Genomic DNA, 16,808 nt, shown 5'->3' with positions numbered 1-16,808 from the left:
AATTTTTCACCTGCTTTAGACATCGTTTTTTAATATTAATAGTCATATGCCTAAAAAAGTAATTTTTTACTACAACTTGTTTACTTCTACAAATAAATAAATACATATCAATATGTATGTGCACCCAACGAAACTGAAAGTGCATCCAAGAAGGAATAACTGTCGAAACAAAAACAAGAAAAGTCGTCTGCAAACAAACAAACCAGCCAGCCAAGCAGCGAACAACCAGTTTGGCTGACCGGTAGAGGCAAATGACTGCGCATGCGCAACAGCCCGTAGACAACTAACTACTGCCATTAACTTTAGCTATGCTCTTTCCTTCGCTTTTGTTTTTGCATTTTGACTTTGCTGTTGTGCTTCTTTGTTGGTTGGTTGGCTATTGGCCGTCTGCTCGTTTCATATTGCTGCTTTAGCCAACAGCACGCATTTATGCGGACGCGCGCACACTCAAACCACACGCTTACATATCGACAAATTTTACTTTCATTTGAAACGTGTTTTCCATATGCAAGCCAACGTCACAACTATAGTGCGCAAAAATAAAACACAACGAAATAATAAAAGCAATGAAATGAAAAAGTGCAAGCAACAGCAAAACCCAGAAGCATTGCGTTGGACAGTTAGCGATAGCCTAAAGCAAAAAGCAAAAAGCAAGCGTTGAAGCAAAAATACTTAATTTAAAGAAATATTTATGAAAAAAAAAACATTTTGTCAAAGAGAGTTTGTGAAAACAACAAAAGCAAGTAAAAAGTTGCAAGCGGATGAAGCGGGTGGACGATTTGTAGACAGTTTTGACTGAAAGCGGAGACATGCATGGTGCAATAGAAATTTCGGTATTTTTTTTCGTTGCATATAAATGATGGTGAATCGAGCAAAAATCGGGAGAGGAGCAGAAATAGTACAAAAACGTATTAGCGCATGAAAAAGTGTAGATAACTTCATCCGGGAAAAACTAAAAAAATATATATAATTATAAAAAATTCTAGCAGTATTATATATTATTATGCTTTTCAAAAATAAGCAAAAAATTACAAATTTGCAAATGTCGTTAATCACAATCGATCCTCTACATTAACCTACTACTAAAAGCTGCTGTCTCTCGTGTTTTGGCATTTAACTGCTCAACGCACTCAGTCCTAATAAAAGCTTGGTTAGTCCAGTGATACTCTCTCCTACTTATCTCTTATTACATAATTTGTCTTATGTGCTTACATATACATAAATTAGAGCTGCTTTCTCTTGACCAATGATCCTCTCAATATTCAGGCTCTATTAATAATTAACAAATGGCGTGCTCGCTCTCTCTCTCTGTTAGAAATTTTTTGTGCATTTAAAGTTATCTGAACGCTTAATTTTATTTCCTTAATATCTTTCTCTTGTTTTCAAAAATTTTCAAAATCTACTCTTCTTTATACAAAGGTTTTTCATTTTACTAACCACGTTCACATGTATGTAATTCTCTCTAACAAAAGTAAAAGCGCTAAAAGGGCTTAATTTGTGTGCAAAATGCGACTTGTGGAAAAATACACCGGAAACTGATGACAAAATGCAATATTTGCTAATATCCAACAGATACAGCTGATTATTCAACACTTAAGCAATATTTTTAAAACATAGTCAATTTTGACTGAGGAGATTTATTACCTTCAAATTTGATTTAATCATTTTAGTTAACTCCATATAAAGTCTTACTTATACTTATATATATACTTGCTCTTGTATTTGTACTTGTACTTATAATTATACTTTGACTGAGACTTAAAATAACCATGAATTAAAAAAATAATTGTAAAATAATAAAAATTATATAATATTAGAAAAAATAAAATAAAATATGGCATTATAAAATTAGAAAGAATGTATTTCAGTATCAGCACTCCAATTTTTTTGAAATAGTTCAGATAATATTATATACGTCCAAACTTAATTTTTTCTTTGCGCCAATTTTACTCTCCTTAACTGTACTGACAGCAGTATCCAAACAAAGTCAGTTTGAGTGACAATTGACAGTTTGAGTGCGTTTTAATTGACTCCAAAGAGTAACGCACAAAAAGTAAACAATTAAGTTTTGTGTCAAAGTAACCACTGAAATTACCAAAGGTACTACATAACTAAGTAAAAAAGTAATGAAAGTAAAAACAACTAATTGTGTTTATGATTATTCGTTGATGGGTATACAAAATGGGAATTTGGAGCAAAACGCTGCGTGATCGCGAGCAAAGTTGTTTTGGCACTTTATGGATTTTTAGGTTAATTGAAGTATATTTTTCGCCTTAAACAGGAAATTTGAGATTTCATGGCATTTTGGGGAAATATTTATATAAGTAAGCATATAAAATATTTAATTTTGAATGTTTTCTTTAATTGTGAATTTTGCTTTTCTCACACTTAATTTCTCTCATTTGCTGTCTTCGCCAAATGATTGACTGCTCACCAAAATTCAACAGTCAAGTGACTGGCTGGCCATTTTGTCTTTCAGTTACCTACTTTTATCTGTATCTTACAACTTTTTTCTGTTTTTGGGTTTTTGTTTGAGCATTTGACGCGCTACTTGATTGCTTGCACTGATTTACTTTGCTCGACCACTTTTTGCACAATTTTATTTTAGTGCGCTTATTTTGCGATTAAATACCTTCAAGTAGTGTGTTCGCTTTCATGTGTACTTTTCTGTCTGTTCACCTATCCTGCGGGCATTCGCACCTGCTGTGTTTGCGATTTGCTGCGATTATCTAAGTAATTCGAGTGGTAAGCTGGATTCAGTTAATTGTGTAGTCACATAATTTCGAATGAAAATAGCTTAGTCAAACGTGTTGAGGTATTTGATAGACTGCGACCGTTTTTTGCTATGAATGTGTATACAAAGGCTGTGCAGGGAATTCCGAAATCTTTAAAGCAAAAATTTCGACATGAAAAATTGTGGTATAAAAACTCCGTTGCTTGACTGGATATTTAGATATCAATGGCTTAACTCTGTCGGTTAAACAACTGCTAATGCATGTTAGTATTTCACCTTTAATTCGGTACGGTTCGGGATTTCAAAAAAAAAAAATTCGGGATCCCGATTTGTCGAGAAATGTTCTCGAATATATGACTATTATTTCGATTCAGTTGCAAGTTGTTGTTCTTTTTAATGTAGTTACTTCGGGGTTTGAATGGGGAACTGAAATTTTTAGATACTATAATATTACAAATGCATATAAGTGCGGGTTGATTTTTTTTCTAAAAAAGCGCGCATGCGGGAAATGTTTTACGGATCATTCTAAACAACTTTGCCTATAGGTGCATTTAAGATTCTGCTAATTATTGGTCGGAATCGGTTAGTTTGGACAACTACATCACATATCACATATAAGCCAATATTCAGTTTTTTTTATTCTCCGGTTGTCTGCCTTTAATTAAAAAGCTAAGAGCTAATAATTTTGTAGAACTGTTCTCTAACATATACTTAACAATGACAGTGAAAATGAAAACGAAAAATCCGTACATACTTTGGGATTTCTATGTTACCATTTTGGGATCCCGAACAAATTTGTCAAGTTCCGTAAAGATGTTTATATATGCATGTACGTTGTACTGTATATGAAACCTAGTTTTGCAGTTGATTACACTTAAAGTAATGATGATTATATGATTTATTAATATCAAATAATTTAAGGTTGCGTTCACACTAAAATGTTAATTGGGCTAATAAAAAATAATGATTAAACATATAATAATACGCATTTTAAAACCAAATATAATATTTTTGAAAATGAATCACGAAATTTCGGGATCCCGACATTTACTAGTGAAAATATTGAAAGTTACTAAGTGAAAATTTTATAAGACGTTAATTTCGCCGACCATTTTAATTTTGCTAACCGGTAATGAAGAAATTTTCTTTTAGGTAGCCTGTTTCACCTGCTGTTATGTGAAGATCCCGAATAATTAATATCGAGAATCGCTGCCTATAAATAATAATAATTATAGTTTTTTAATTATTTTAACTCAGTTTTAAATTTTTTATTTCTTTATATTAAATTTGTTGCGTTTATATAAATATAAAAATTTAGTCATCACCTCTACTGCTCGTATTCTGCAACTTTAGTGCGCTTCAATGCCGAATAATGATTTTGCATGCGCTTTACACCGATTTTATCATATATGTACTATATATATGTACATTAATGCAATCCAATATAGACTAAATGTCTTAGTGGTTATTTTAAGGTTAGTCATTACTTGCCCTACCTTATTTGATATGCGCTAACACTGTACTTAATGCCCCTAAAGTTCAAGTATTATGCTGTATCTTAGTTTAGAAAAATGCATTCATTCGACTTATTCAAACTGTAAAAACATTAAATGATAATTTACTGTTATTATTCTTTTTTACAGTTTCCTTTTATCGTCTTTATGCCGCTCAAAGGTGATGGCCGCTCATGTTCATGACATTTATACACTGTCAACCAAATATCAGGTTAGAAACACGATTTTGTTTTAAATAAAACAAAAATAGTATTGTTTTAACTCGATTTTTAGTTGTTTTCTTATTTGAAAATGTTTAAGTTTATATTTATGTACATATTTCTGTGTTTTGTTATTGTCACTATGGGGTGATTCAGGTGCAATAAGAATGCAATGGTTTGAACAAAAAATATTATTACAATTAAGAATTGTTTGAACAACAGAAGTTGTACTAATAGTTTAAACCCGTCTACTTTGAAGCTTTAAAAAAATGTTAAACGATTAAAATCTTAATAACTTCGTTTATCTATAAATAATTGATTATATATTATCGTTAAATGGCTTAGCCAACCTTGTACTAATACAAAAGCATGTGCAAGTATAAGCTCTTTACTAAAAAATATGTAGAGATTTTGAACACAGTTGCAATATATCCTTGAGTGCCCTACTGTTAAATACTTAAGTAAAAACCTGTTAAAAAACACCAATATCTATTAATATATATATATATATAACATATCTCTATCAAAATGTACCATAAAAAAATATATTAAAAAAAAACATCACGCCCAAAATAACTATATGCATGTGGGATACATTGTACTCAGTTCTTTTTAATTCTTCTTTCGCTGTTTTCTGCCTACAGCTAATTATGTATGCACAACTAATTTTTAATAAGCACATACACATACCTAGATTTAAAATTACATATTTGCATGTGTAGGTTCGCTTTGTTATTTTCTGTCGAATGTGGCAACTTGACTTTGACCCTCAACTGTGGCCACGGGCTTAAGCCAAGCGCTGGAAGGATGAGTTGTGTAATTTTGCGTGAGCATTTAAGTGAACACAGGCAGCTAGTAGCAAATAAACACATGAGTGTATGCACACACACATACAGAGCTGTAACTGTGTATTTACCAAAAATACGGTAGTAAGTCGGAATGAATTAAAGGCATTGTTACTAATAGGTTCACACTTTTAGCGACAATTGCATAGTATTTTTTGGAAAAAATTGTTTTAAGTTGAATTTACTCTTCACTGGAATATTGAATTTTGTAAAAACAAATTTGAAGAAAAATGAAAAATCTCAAATTTAGATTGTAAAAATTTTCCTCATTACAAATTTAAAATTTGAGGATTTCCATAAGTTTTCATTCATTTAATCATGCTTTCCAAATGCTATATTTAATTTTTCAATATTATGAATTTTATAGGTGGCGTAGGGTAGTTGGATATATCATCGCACATTGTATTATAGGGTTGCCAACTACAAGTATATGTATAATAATTAAAGACAAACAATTTTACAAAATTCGAAATGTATATTGTTACAATATTTAAATTTTGGAATTATGGTTTTAATGAAATTTTATTAGAGGGGTTTTAATAGAGTTGCCACTTATCTATAATTATCAATAAAAACTTCAATATACTCTACAGTTACGAAGATAGCGTTAGATAGTTAGTCCGATAAACAATGCAGACAATATTTATTAAAAGGTTACCACATACTATTGGTTTTGTTTTTTTTAGAAATTTTCCAAGATATGCATAATTTGATAAACAAATAAAACACATTCAATGAAGACGCTCTGAATGCTTAAATGGTGTTAATAGAGTATTGGAAACAAATTGTCTTTTTAAGGATTTTCATGGTTAAAAAAGATTATAATTAAAAGTGTTTATAAAAGCAAATAAAAGGTTCAATCATCTCTTAATATTAATTAACTGTGCACTCACAACAAAGTAAAACTTCTTGGCCAAAAATAGCGTCACACAACCTTGACCATATTTCTTTTGAAGGCATACAAATGAGCAGTAGCTTAAGCTTCATTTTAATATAAAAGTATGCAGGCAGTAAACAAGAATTCATTTATTGCAGTTCCTGCAGAAGTCTACCATAAATAAATAAATTTAATCAAATCCGATAAGCATTGTAGCCGGTTTTGTTTTTTTTTTGTTTACATAGTTTTTAACTTTTGACGGCTCACAGAAGCAGCAAAGCGGTTAGGTAAGCAAGAATCATATAAAAAGCAATTAAATAGGCAGCCATCTTATACAAAGAAAATTAAAAGAAAAATTTGCAACATATAAAAATTATTTCATGTTTATTTCATTGAGAGATATATCAACCGAAATGACAGCATATATACTTTATCTAAGCAACTAAACGCCCATTTGAATGCAATTGTAAATAATACATTTTTACAACTTAGCAGGCAATTGGCTTTTAGAAATATAACGTAACTCAATTTATGCAGTTATGCTATACTATTTAGTGCTACGCGCTTTTATGCGCAGCTATGTTGAGTGCATGCAGATTTTTGGTACAGATTGACTCCAATGTTGTTGTGCGTATGCGCAGACGCCGTATAACAACAACTGCAAAGCATGTGAACGCATAATCCTCGAAAAAAAATTTAAAAAAATTATAAAATTAAAAAACCATTCAAAATTGCTAGTATACATAATTTATATGCTTATTTCTATATTTTAAAGAAGGTATTGGGTTCAGTGACGACCTTCTAAGCACAAAATCATCTAAGCTTCGCGCAAAGTACGTGTGCTGGTCTGCTCTAAAGTCATTACTTAGTGCATTCACAACATGTTTACGCTGCTAGTAATTTTTTGTTTTTGTAGCGAGTGATGCCCTTCTGCAAGTAATTTAATTTTCCGTATATTTTTTGGTTTACCTTTGGCTAATGATTATCACTTTTTTTTGCTAAATTATTTATTATACTGTTTTTTGTTTAGAAAAAAAAAAAATTATTGAATATCTTTATAGCAACGAACTTTCTTATATATTTCTCGCATGCAACACTTTTTTTATTTCTATACAATTGCGCTGATTTGCATATTATTAGCCCTCACTGCGGCACATCACTATCGGCATTGCTTCGCTGCACATTTGTGACTCAAATCTATTGTTTTTTGTTAGCGTTGTTGTTGTGGATTGTTTCTTTTGTTTCATATTTAGTATTCAAAGCCTTGTGCTGACTGTTAATGACATAGCACGCATAACCAGAAATGCGTGTAACTATGTAAGTGTCGTTAGTTTGGAGGTAATTGTTCGCCATGCGATTGATTTAATGGACAGATGGTCATAAATAGAAAATTTCTAAATTTAGATATAGAAACAAAACAATCGTCATGCTGCATTTGAAGTGATTTACAAGGTATAACTTGAAATATATTAATAACATTTTCAAATACTACATTAAGAGTTGAGGAATTCACTACAATCTATGGTCCATATATAAATGTTAGTTAAATCACTGATAAACTAGAGATGAAGGTCTTTTAGGTTATGTAGAACGATTGGTTGAAACAAATTTCCTGCATACGATTTGTTATTTCATGGCCTTGCAGCCCTTGTTTGAAACCCTACCGCACTTGAGATTATCATAGTAACAAATGGCTGATAATTACACTCACGGAAGCAACAGTCAAAGCATTAACAAAGCTTGATCACCTGACTTTGGCACCCGATTGTTACCGAAGCCACAATAATTTTTTTTTTTGCAAAACAGTTTATGGTAGCCATAAAGTACATGATGGATTTAATAAGAATTTCGTTGAAATGGAGCTGCAGCTTTCACAGCGCATTCATTATTACTTAAGTGCAAAAGTTTTTCTGAAGCTTTCTCTGATTCTATTTTAATTGAGAGCTCATCTTTTTCCTGAATTTTTGTTTTAAACGAAGCTTTTACTTATTATAACATGTCTTTTTTTCATTTTGAAAATATTTATTATAATTTTTTTGTACTTACATCTGGCAGTGATGAGCATATTGTGACAATTGATGCGATAATCGCCAATAAAATTCTAATGTTGTGTGACATTTTGTATACAATGTTGATGCTTATTAATTTCTAACGGTTAACTGCAAAGAAAGTAAAAAAAGAAAATTTTGGTTGTATTGTAAAGGATGAAACATATTTTTCAAATATCTAACATATATCATAAAATGTTTAATATTTTTAAATACTTCAATTAACTTATTGCGAGGGTTAAAGTAGATCTATAACAGCTTAATAATATAAGTTCTTTATATAAAAATTTATATATACTAAAAATTTATATGGTTTTGAACTTTTTTAATGTTTAATGAATGTTGTATGTTATATAAAAATTTTAAAAATTTGGTTTTTTATTAATGTAAAAAATTTAAAAATTGGAAAAATGTTTGAAAAATAATTTTTTAACAAATTGTTTGTGAGACATTCAATTTACAAAAAATCCAAAAGCACATATATACCTATCACTCAATCCATCATTCTATTCTAAAGAGCCAACAGCTTTGTGGTATCTTATGTGAATTAAAACTTTTTAGCAATTAGCAACAACAAATAATTTTTTTTTTTGTTTTTTTCAGTAATTATTGTTAAACAGAATATATATGTATATATATATATATCTCTTTGCAAAGACATTAGCACAAATTGGATTACAATCGATTATTTGTACTCAGCGCTCAAAGGTAGCAGTTGATTAATGGCAGCTGCGCAGATGGCAATCATTATGTGATTGAAATAGTGATCGTCAAACCCCTCCCAGTGCATGTAAATATGTATTTGATCAGCTGCTAATTACATTTAGTTTAATTACACTTAAATATTTTTATATGATGTGAAGGTCAAATTTATAACAACAAAGAGGTGAGGCCATATGTTGGCAATAAAAATAGCTAATTTTACCTAAAACCCAAATAAATTCACAAAAGCAAATTGCGAGAAAATTCAGATAAAAAGCAATAAATTGTATATATGGTATATATATTTTTTAATTAAAATTTATTTATAATAATTTTAAAAAAAACCCTCTTTTAAAAGCTTTATGTTTTTTAAATAAAATGTGAAGCAAAAATTAATATTTTTTCAAAAATTTGTTTCAAATAATTTTTTATTTCCTTTTTTTTTAATTTATCAAAAACTTATTTTGTTTTCATTTGTGAATATTTTATTTGTGCTAATCGCATAAATAGGTTATTATGTTTGTGTCAGTTAAGGAGTCATAATATTTGACCAGAAAAAATGACAGCAAAATAAAAACCCATTAGTAATACAAGGATGACAGCCGTAAAAATAAAAAAAATAACAATAAAATATAAAAAAAACTGCAAGTAGTAAACGAAATGTTTTTTACGCTGCAAGGCAGTGGTGAAAATTTCACTTTCAATTATTTTATAATTTGTATGCTACAACCCCGCACACCAATATAAAAAAAAAATTAAAAAGGATATTTTATAGAAAGGTGTCATTGCTTTAATATTTTATTTTATTATTGTTGTTTGTTTGCAATACATGGAGCTCATCAAGCACATGGTGCGATGCAGACCCAGTGGCAAGACCAACCATGTGTGGGCGGTTTAAGCATTCGCTGTGCTTCTGGTGAACGTTTTTCTCTATGCAAATACTTGTACACGTGCAAGTAATACACACACCCATATGTATATATGTAGGTGTGCATGAAGCTAAGTTTCTATACAGCTATGTATCTGCTGGGAATACACGGAATCGGAAGAGTGAATGGCGTATATAATTTATTTATTATTGCAAATATATATACAATATATATAATTTGTATATATGTATATGTATATGTGTATATGTATAGGTATATTTATAGATACGAGGTCTGTTCAAAATATATCGCGAATTTTAAATCTTATGTTATGTTGTTACTTATATTTCTTACTTATACTGAAAAGGTCCGCCATTTTGAATTTTTAGTTAATTTTTAACAGCTGTTTTGCTTGGACGCGTTTTGGTTCGTCTTCGATTTTTGCTTATTCCAAAAAATTGATCAAGGAATTTCTTTACAGATTTGTATGTACAACATTTATAGCAATTTTTCGAACGGATAATGAAAATATTACAATTTTCTGCCTTTACTCGCTTATAGCATCTGCCATATAAGCCTGAGAGTAAAATATTTCAAATTTCAAAGGCAAATATTTCGATTTGTGATCCTAAATTCGTAAAACGGAGAAACTACTTTTTAGTTATGACTCAATCTCTCGAAAAAAATTAGTGTTGTCCAATAACCAGCCCAGTGTTGTACAGTGTTATGGTTCAAATATTACTTCATAAGATTATTGTTTCTTTTTGTTCTGGTTGGTGGTATTTTTACATTTCATATTAGTTCATATATACAGTTACGAACAAAATAATGGGATCACTTTTTCGAATATTTAACGCATTAAATGCATTTAGTTAGAAACACTCAAAGCAAGGCCGTAAATTAAGAAATGCTAAAAACATATTTATTTACTCTTACTGTTGACACAGAGAAGTATACAAATTTAGATGATCATCGCAAAAGACGACAGTGGCAATTATGGACATAGAAGCCACCGCATTGTTCGTAAAATCGGAAGATTGGTCTGGTGCTTAAGACGGAAGCGAAATAAATTCAGTGAGAAGTGATAGTAAAATGTTTGTAAGACGTCAGAAAGTTTTTCTTTATAATCCGTGATATGTGACTAAAATAAATCTAATCGAGTTAGATATAGCGTTATATATACAATATATAAATGATCAGGATGAAAAGACGAGTTGAAATCCGAGTGACTGTCTGACCATCAGTCTGTGCAAGCTGTAACTTGTGTAAAAATTGAGATATCTTTATGAAACTTGGTACACATGTTTCTTGGTACCGTGAGACTGTTGGCATGGCTGATGGGCGTATTTGGACTACTGCCACGCCCACAAAACGCTATTAATCATTGTCATAACTAAGCTCCATAATAAGATACAATACTGTTATTTGGTATACTGGAACAAATTAGGGAGGGACATCTACAGTTTAAAATTTTTATAAAAAGTGGGCGTAGTCCCGCCCGCTAATAGGTTGAATGTGCATATCTCCTAAACCGCTAAAACTATAATAACAAAATTCACTGGGAGCAAATGTTTATGTTGCACCTCTATCGACAGTGTGAAAATGGGTGAAATCGGGGACAACTCCGCCCACTCCCCATATAACGGTACTGTTAAGAACTACCAAAAGCGCGATAAATCAAGCACTAAACACGCCAGAGACACTTAATTTTATCTCTGGGATGGTATGAGATGTCTTTAAAGTAATCGCGTTCAAAACTAGACAGTGCGCGTTATAATGATATATCTCATTTACTTTATATTGAACTATTGCTGATTTGATTGTTAAAATTAAAACTTTTGCTTAAAAAAACTTTTGCAAAAAAATTAAATTGATTTTACATCTTCCATTATATTATATTATTAAGTAGTTTGAGATCTTAATGTATTGAAATGTAAATTCTCAAATCATGAATTAATTGTTTTTTTAATTTCAATGAAATTCGCAACAGTGTGATCTGTGATGGCTTTTAGAAAGCGTTTTTAATAGACAATAGACATAACATGCGATGCAACGTGTTTTTATTATTGCTAAAAAATATGTTTTTTTACACCTTGTGGGATGCGAAAATTCCCGTGGCGAAATTTTCTTTTCGAAGGCATATACAAATTTTTGGATGAAGAATGACAGGTAGAAAAGGCAAGAGGAACTAAATACATAAAATGATCAAATAAAATTATTTAATTCAAAATGAAGAAGAAATAAAATATAATATAACAAATTCTAATTAAAAAAATTCTATATAAAAATATTTTGCCTGAGATATTTGTAATTATTTTTAATATTTTAAATTTTAATTTTTTTTTTAATTTTTTATTGAATTTAATGTTTGAACCACTTCATCCATTCAATAAATTATAACACTCAATTTGCATATTTACAGTTATACGGTTATGCAATTGGTGCAAAAATTTGTCTGCGATTGTCTGTCATAAATTGCAATCACTTTGAAGGCAATTTGCTACACTTTCCAGCACTTAAGTTGTTTGAGTGGAAAATTGTTCAAATTTGATTTCTTTACCATAAATTTCTGTTTAAGAAATATATTGTTGCTTCCTGTGCTTTAATAAGGTCAGTGAGAAAGTTAGGTAATCGTTGAAAGTCGAACGCATAAACTTTATTGTTGTAATTATTGGCTTTGAGGAAATAGTTTATAGTTTAATTGGTTAATATGGTAAAATTAAACGAAATATACATGTATTGCAATTTATTTTGTAACAAGTTCGTATCTTAAGTCTTTTTTACTTCAAAAGTGAAGTAGTAGGTTATACCTGTGAAGGATATTATAGCTTTGATGCAGCCGAAGTTAATGTTTTTTCTTAAATCTAATTATCAAAATTAATCAATTAATTTCTCAATTAATTTTCTAATTTTTTAATAATTATAAAATAAAATAAATACGATTTCTTAAATTCTAAAGTGATTTTTGTTCAAATAAATTAAAACTATTTTCGTTATTATTTAAACAAAATTGAAATTACGTATCCATATTTAATAGTTTCACTAGTTACTGTTTGACAACTTCAATTTAGTTAATTTATTTTGCCCAAAGGTTGTTTGTTTTTAATATGATGACGCTTTTTGTTGGCGTGAGTAAGAAAAAAGTCACACAACTTAAGCTAAGCCGGCGTATAGGCCCCCACTTACACTTGTTAATAAATGTCCAAAAATTTGTTTTATTAATGTGTAAATGCTGTGTGCTACCAGCAACACAAATAATTTTTTTTAATTCTGTCATTAATATATTTAAAGAGATACTCTACGCTTTGCATCTCTTTAAATGTGTCACCACAAAAAACTGTTTAACTACGTTTATACTTTTCGAAAAGACTATATTTAAAATTCTTGAAACTTGTTTTTTGTTTTCTCAAATATAATATTTACATGTTATATATTTTTAGACGCACAACGTCAAATTGCTGGACTTTTTCATCGCAGAACCGCTTGCGCCTGGTTCTACAGCAGCAGAATGTTTGCCACTCAGCTGCTATTTGTTGTTGGTTTACTTTTTTTTTTGTTTTTTTCACATTTCGTTTCTTCTAATTTTTTGTGTGTTTTAACGACTTTTAAACATTTTTTTTCTTTTCTTTGGATTAACATCCCAAACTAGTAAAACTGGCTACTAATGACTGGTGTGATTGTTTGTTTATACGTAGAATATTTTGTACTTAAGCGCAAAGGTTTATTTTATATACGAGTACCTACAAAAAACATTTATTTTGGTGCCTCTTTCTAATCTTTTTGGCTTTTTAGTATTTATAGTAAGCGTTTAACAAGATTACAGCGAGTTTATAGTAAATTTATAGCATCAATTTCAGTTTCTTTTACATTTTTTTGATTTAATTTATTATCATTATTTTTAATAATTTTTGACATCTTAGTGATATATGACAGCTTTCAACCAACTCGTTTGCATCAGTTCAAGCAAATTAAATGTTAATTTTTTTGGGGTTTTTACCACTTTGGTAAGATATTAGGAAGAAATTAATTAGTAATTTAAAAAAAAAAAGTCGTACTAGATACACATAAAATATCATTCTTAGGAGTTAAATGCATCACTGCGTAAGTCAACTATTACTAAAATTAATCAAAGAAGTAAGAGAAAGAAACTTACAAAAAATTATTACTAGAAGCCCCCACACATGAAATGCACTATATTGCCCTATCACCACATATAGCCCTCAGAGCACACCAGAAAGCAGGCCATAGTCAAAGATATTCATGGATGCCTATCTAAAAGACCACTGAATAAAGCCAAAGGGAGGTATGAAGGCAATATTAAAGAATACAGGCGAGTCCGAATGCGTTCTATTAAATATGTTTGAGTTCTCTCTGAGAATACTTGAGAAGAGCAAGTTTGGAATCGTAATATAAAATGATAGTTTGGACCTCTTGAGTCTTGTGCTCTGAGCCATACCCAGTTTAGGTATTAAGCTACACCGTATTCTGTTCAGACTGGTAGGAAAATCTCTCCCACTTGGGATCCTAATATGTCAATTAACTAAAAATATTTTTCTCCTAAAATTGCATCAAACATATCAAGTGACAGCAAAAGTAATTTCTATAAAATATAATCCCAAAAGGAAACTTTTTCATATACGAAGGCCAGGGAACTATTAGAATCATATTTGGTTTCATATCTTTAACAAACTTGATTGGTTAAGGGTAGCTAATTATATCCTGAACAAGATCGCCTAGCTACACTACAAAATGAACGATCAAACGCAAGTTCTTGTACGGAAACCTCCTTTATTTGACAAGATATCTTCACAAAATTTAGCATAAATTATTGTCCAAAGCAACGTTACAATCTTGTTTTTATTTGTGAAGGGTATTATGGATTCGGTGCAACCGAATTTAACATTTTTTCTTGTATATATTTATAATTATATAATTTTTCATATGTTTTTTTTTAAATATTCGGTAATTACTTTTAATGTTTTAAGCAATATTTATCTATATATGCTCCATTTTTCTCTTAACACACTTAAATTGCCTAAGCCAACACTCCTTACCACCGAATACAAATCACTTGCGCCAATCAACATGAGAAATGCAAATGTAGCCCACTTTTATTAATGTCACAGCAATGACAGCCACAATTAAAAAATAAATAGAAATAAATATATATATAAAAATAATAACAACAACATTAATTTGTTACTATAAAAAAGTGAAGTGACAGCAGGAAGAAGAAAGGTGAAAGACTAAATTAAATTGCACTGAATTTGCCAAGTCAATGCTGTGGTTGACTAGCTCACTTGGTCTTTAGAGCTCGGCGCTCAATCACCTAAGCGGTGGAATGGTGCTTGTCTATTCATCCGACTCCGGTTAGCTAACTGAGACGAAAATTGTATTTTGAAAAAAGTTCGTATGCAAAACAATAACAAAGACAACAGATGACAAGCGCACAAGCGAAAGGAGGCAGTAAATTAAAAACGAAATAAAAAAGCAATAATAAAAACAATGCAAATCAAAAATTCCACACACACACACATACAGCACAGAGGTCCTCAGCAAAGCTGGCTTCGACGTGCGACTTTAATAATAATGAAACACTTCGCCGGTCGCCAGGTTGGCGGCATGTTGCAAGTGTTGGCATAATGATGCGGAAGCCAAGTCGTGGTTTTTGGGCTGCGCACGCACACAAACAAACACATTTATGCACATATGTGGCCAAATAGATATAAACAGTCACACACATGCGGAGCTTTTTGGCGCACTTTGTAATTTTTCACCTTCCTTCTGCGGCTACTCCTCTGCGTTTTTGCATTGGTTATTGTTGTTGTTGCGCAATTTCTTCAACATTGTGGTTTCATTCAAATTTATTTATTGTTGTTGTTGTTGTTATACAAACATTTATTCAATTTACTTTCATTAGCAGTTGTACGTTTAAGTAAGTGAATACTTACCCTAATGTTTTATCATAATGATCAATTTCTTTACTTTAATTTTACAAATAAAAGTAACTTTGTTGTTGTTGGGTGGAATTTTTTTTTAAACACATGTTGGGAGTGTTACAAAGTTTTTAACTTTTCACTTTTTTTATTAAAAATATAAAAAGTAAATTATATTCAAGTTATAAATGAATATTTGCCTCTTAATTAAAAAAAAATCAAATCAATTAAAATTTTATATTATACATATATATATATAAATATATATTCAACGAACAATTGAATATTATAACCCCAACAACAACGTATACGTTTTTTTAATATATGAAATTAAAAAAAATTTTGTAAGTAAGAAATCAAAAAAAAAAAAAAACATAAACAAAATTTTTCATTTTCAATATTAAACAATCACAAGTTTAAAATTAATCAATAAAAACTAAAAATTTATTTTGCGATTTTTTTGTTATACATACTATATTTTTGGTTTTATAACTTCTTTTTAGCTGTTTTTACCATTTGGAAATTTAGTTTTAAAAATCATTTTCTTGATTTTGATCGATCAGCTTATATCGCAACTATATGCTATAGTGGTCCCATCTGAATAAGTTATTGTGGCAATGTCTGAGATAATAATCTATATCAAATTTCTTGAAGATACCTTGTCAAATAAAAAAGCTTTCTATACAAGCAAATGATTTCGATGGACGTGCCTCAAATTTCAGGACGATTTCTCTAAAACTGATCGGCTAGTTCGCTTTATACAGACAGACGAACAAGGCTAAATCGACTCACCTCGACACGCTAATCTTTTATATATATTTTTCGACGATTAGTTTTGGGTATTACAAACTTCGTGGCGAACTTAATATACCCTCTTCAGGATATAAAAAAATGTTATCCGATCACTTGGTTATGTTATTAAAAAGCAATAAATTAAGTAAATTTTTTTTTAATTTAAAATTTTAGAAATATAACTGAAAACTTACTAAAAACCTTTTATTTAAAATTTCAACTAAAAAAATTTAATAATCAGTTTTTTATTTCAATTACATTTTTTTTTTTGAAGTTTTTAAAAATACTTAT

General features: G+C 30.0%; 1 protein-coding gene across 7 annotated transcripts in view; it reads right to left on the bottom strand.

Annotated features, from left to right (window-relative positions):
• Positions 1-16,808, bottom strand: part of sona (sol narae) — a 139,689-nt gene that overhangs the window by 103,625 nt on the left and 19,256 nt on the right. For all 7 annotated transcript variants that reach the window (XM_036375758.2, XM_036375765.2, XM_070109246.1 and 4 more), the window contains exon 3: positions 8,217-8,329. In XM_036375758.2, the coding sequence (XP_036231651.2) occupies positions 8,217-8,288 (72 nt within the window). In that variant the 5' untranslated portion in view covers positions 8,289-8,329. The remainder of the gene's footprint in view (positions 1-8,216; positions 8,330-16,808) is intronic.

The sequence above is a fragment of the Bactrocera oleae genome, chromosome 4 (assembly GCF_042242935.1).
Source record: "Bactrocera oleae isolate idBacOlea1 chromosome 4, idBacOlea1, whole genome shotgun sequence".
Classification (NCBI taxonomy): Eukaryota; Metazoa; Arthropoda; class Insecta; order Diptera; family Tephritidae; genus Bactrocera; species Bactrocera oleae.
The sequence above is the reverse complement of the archived record's forward strand: the minus strand, read 5'-3'. Positions and strand labels throughout refer to the sequence as shown.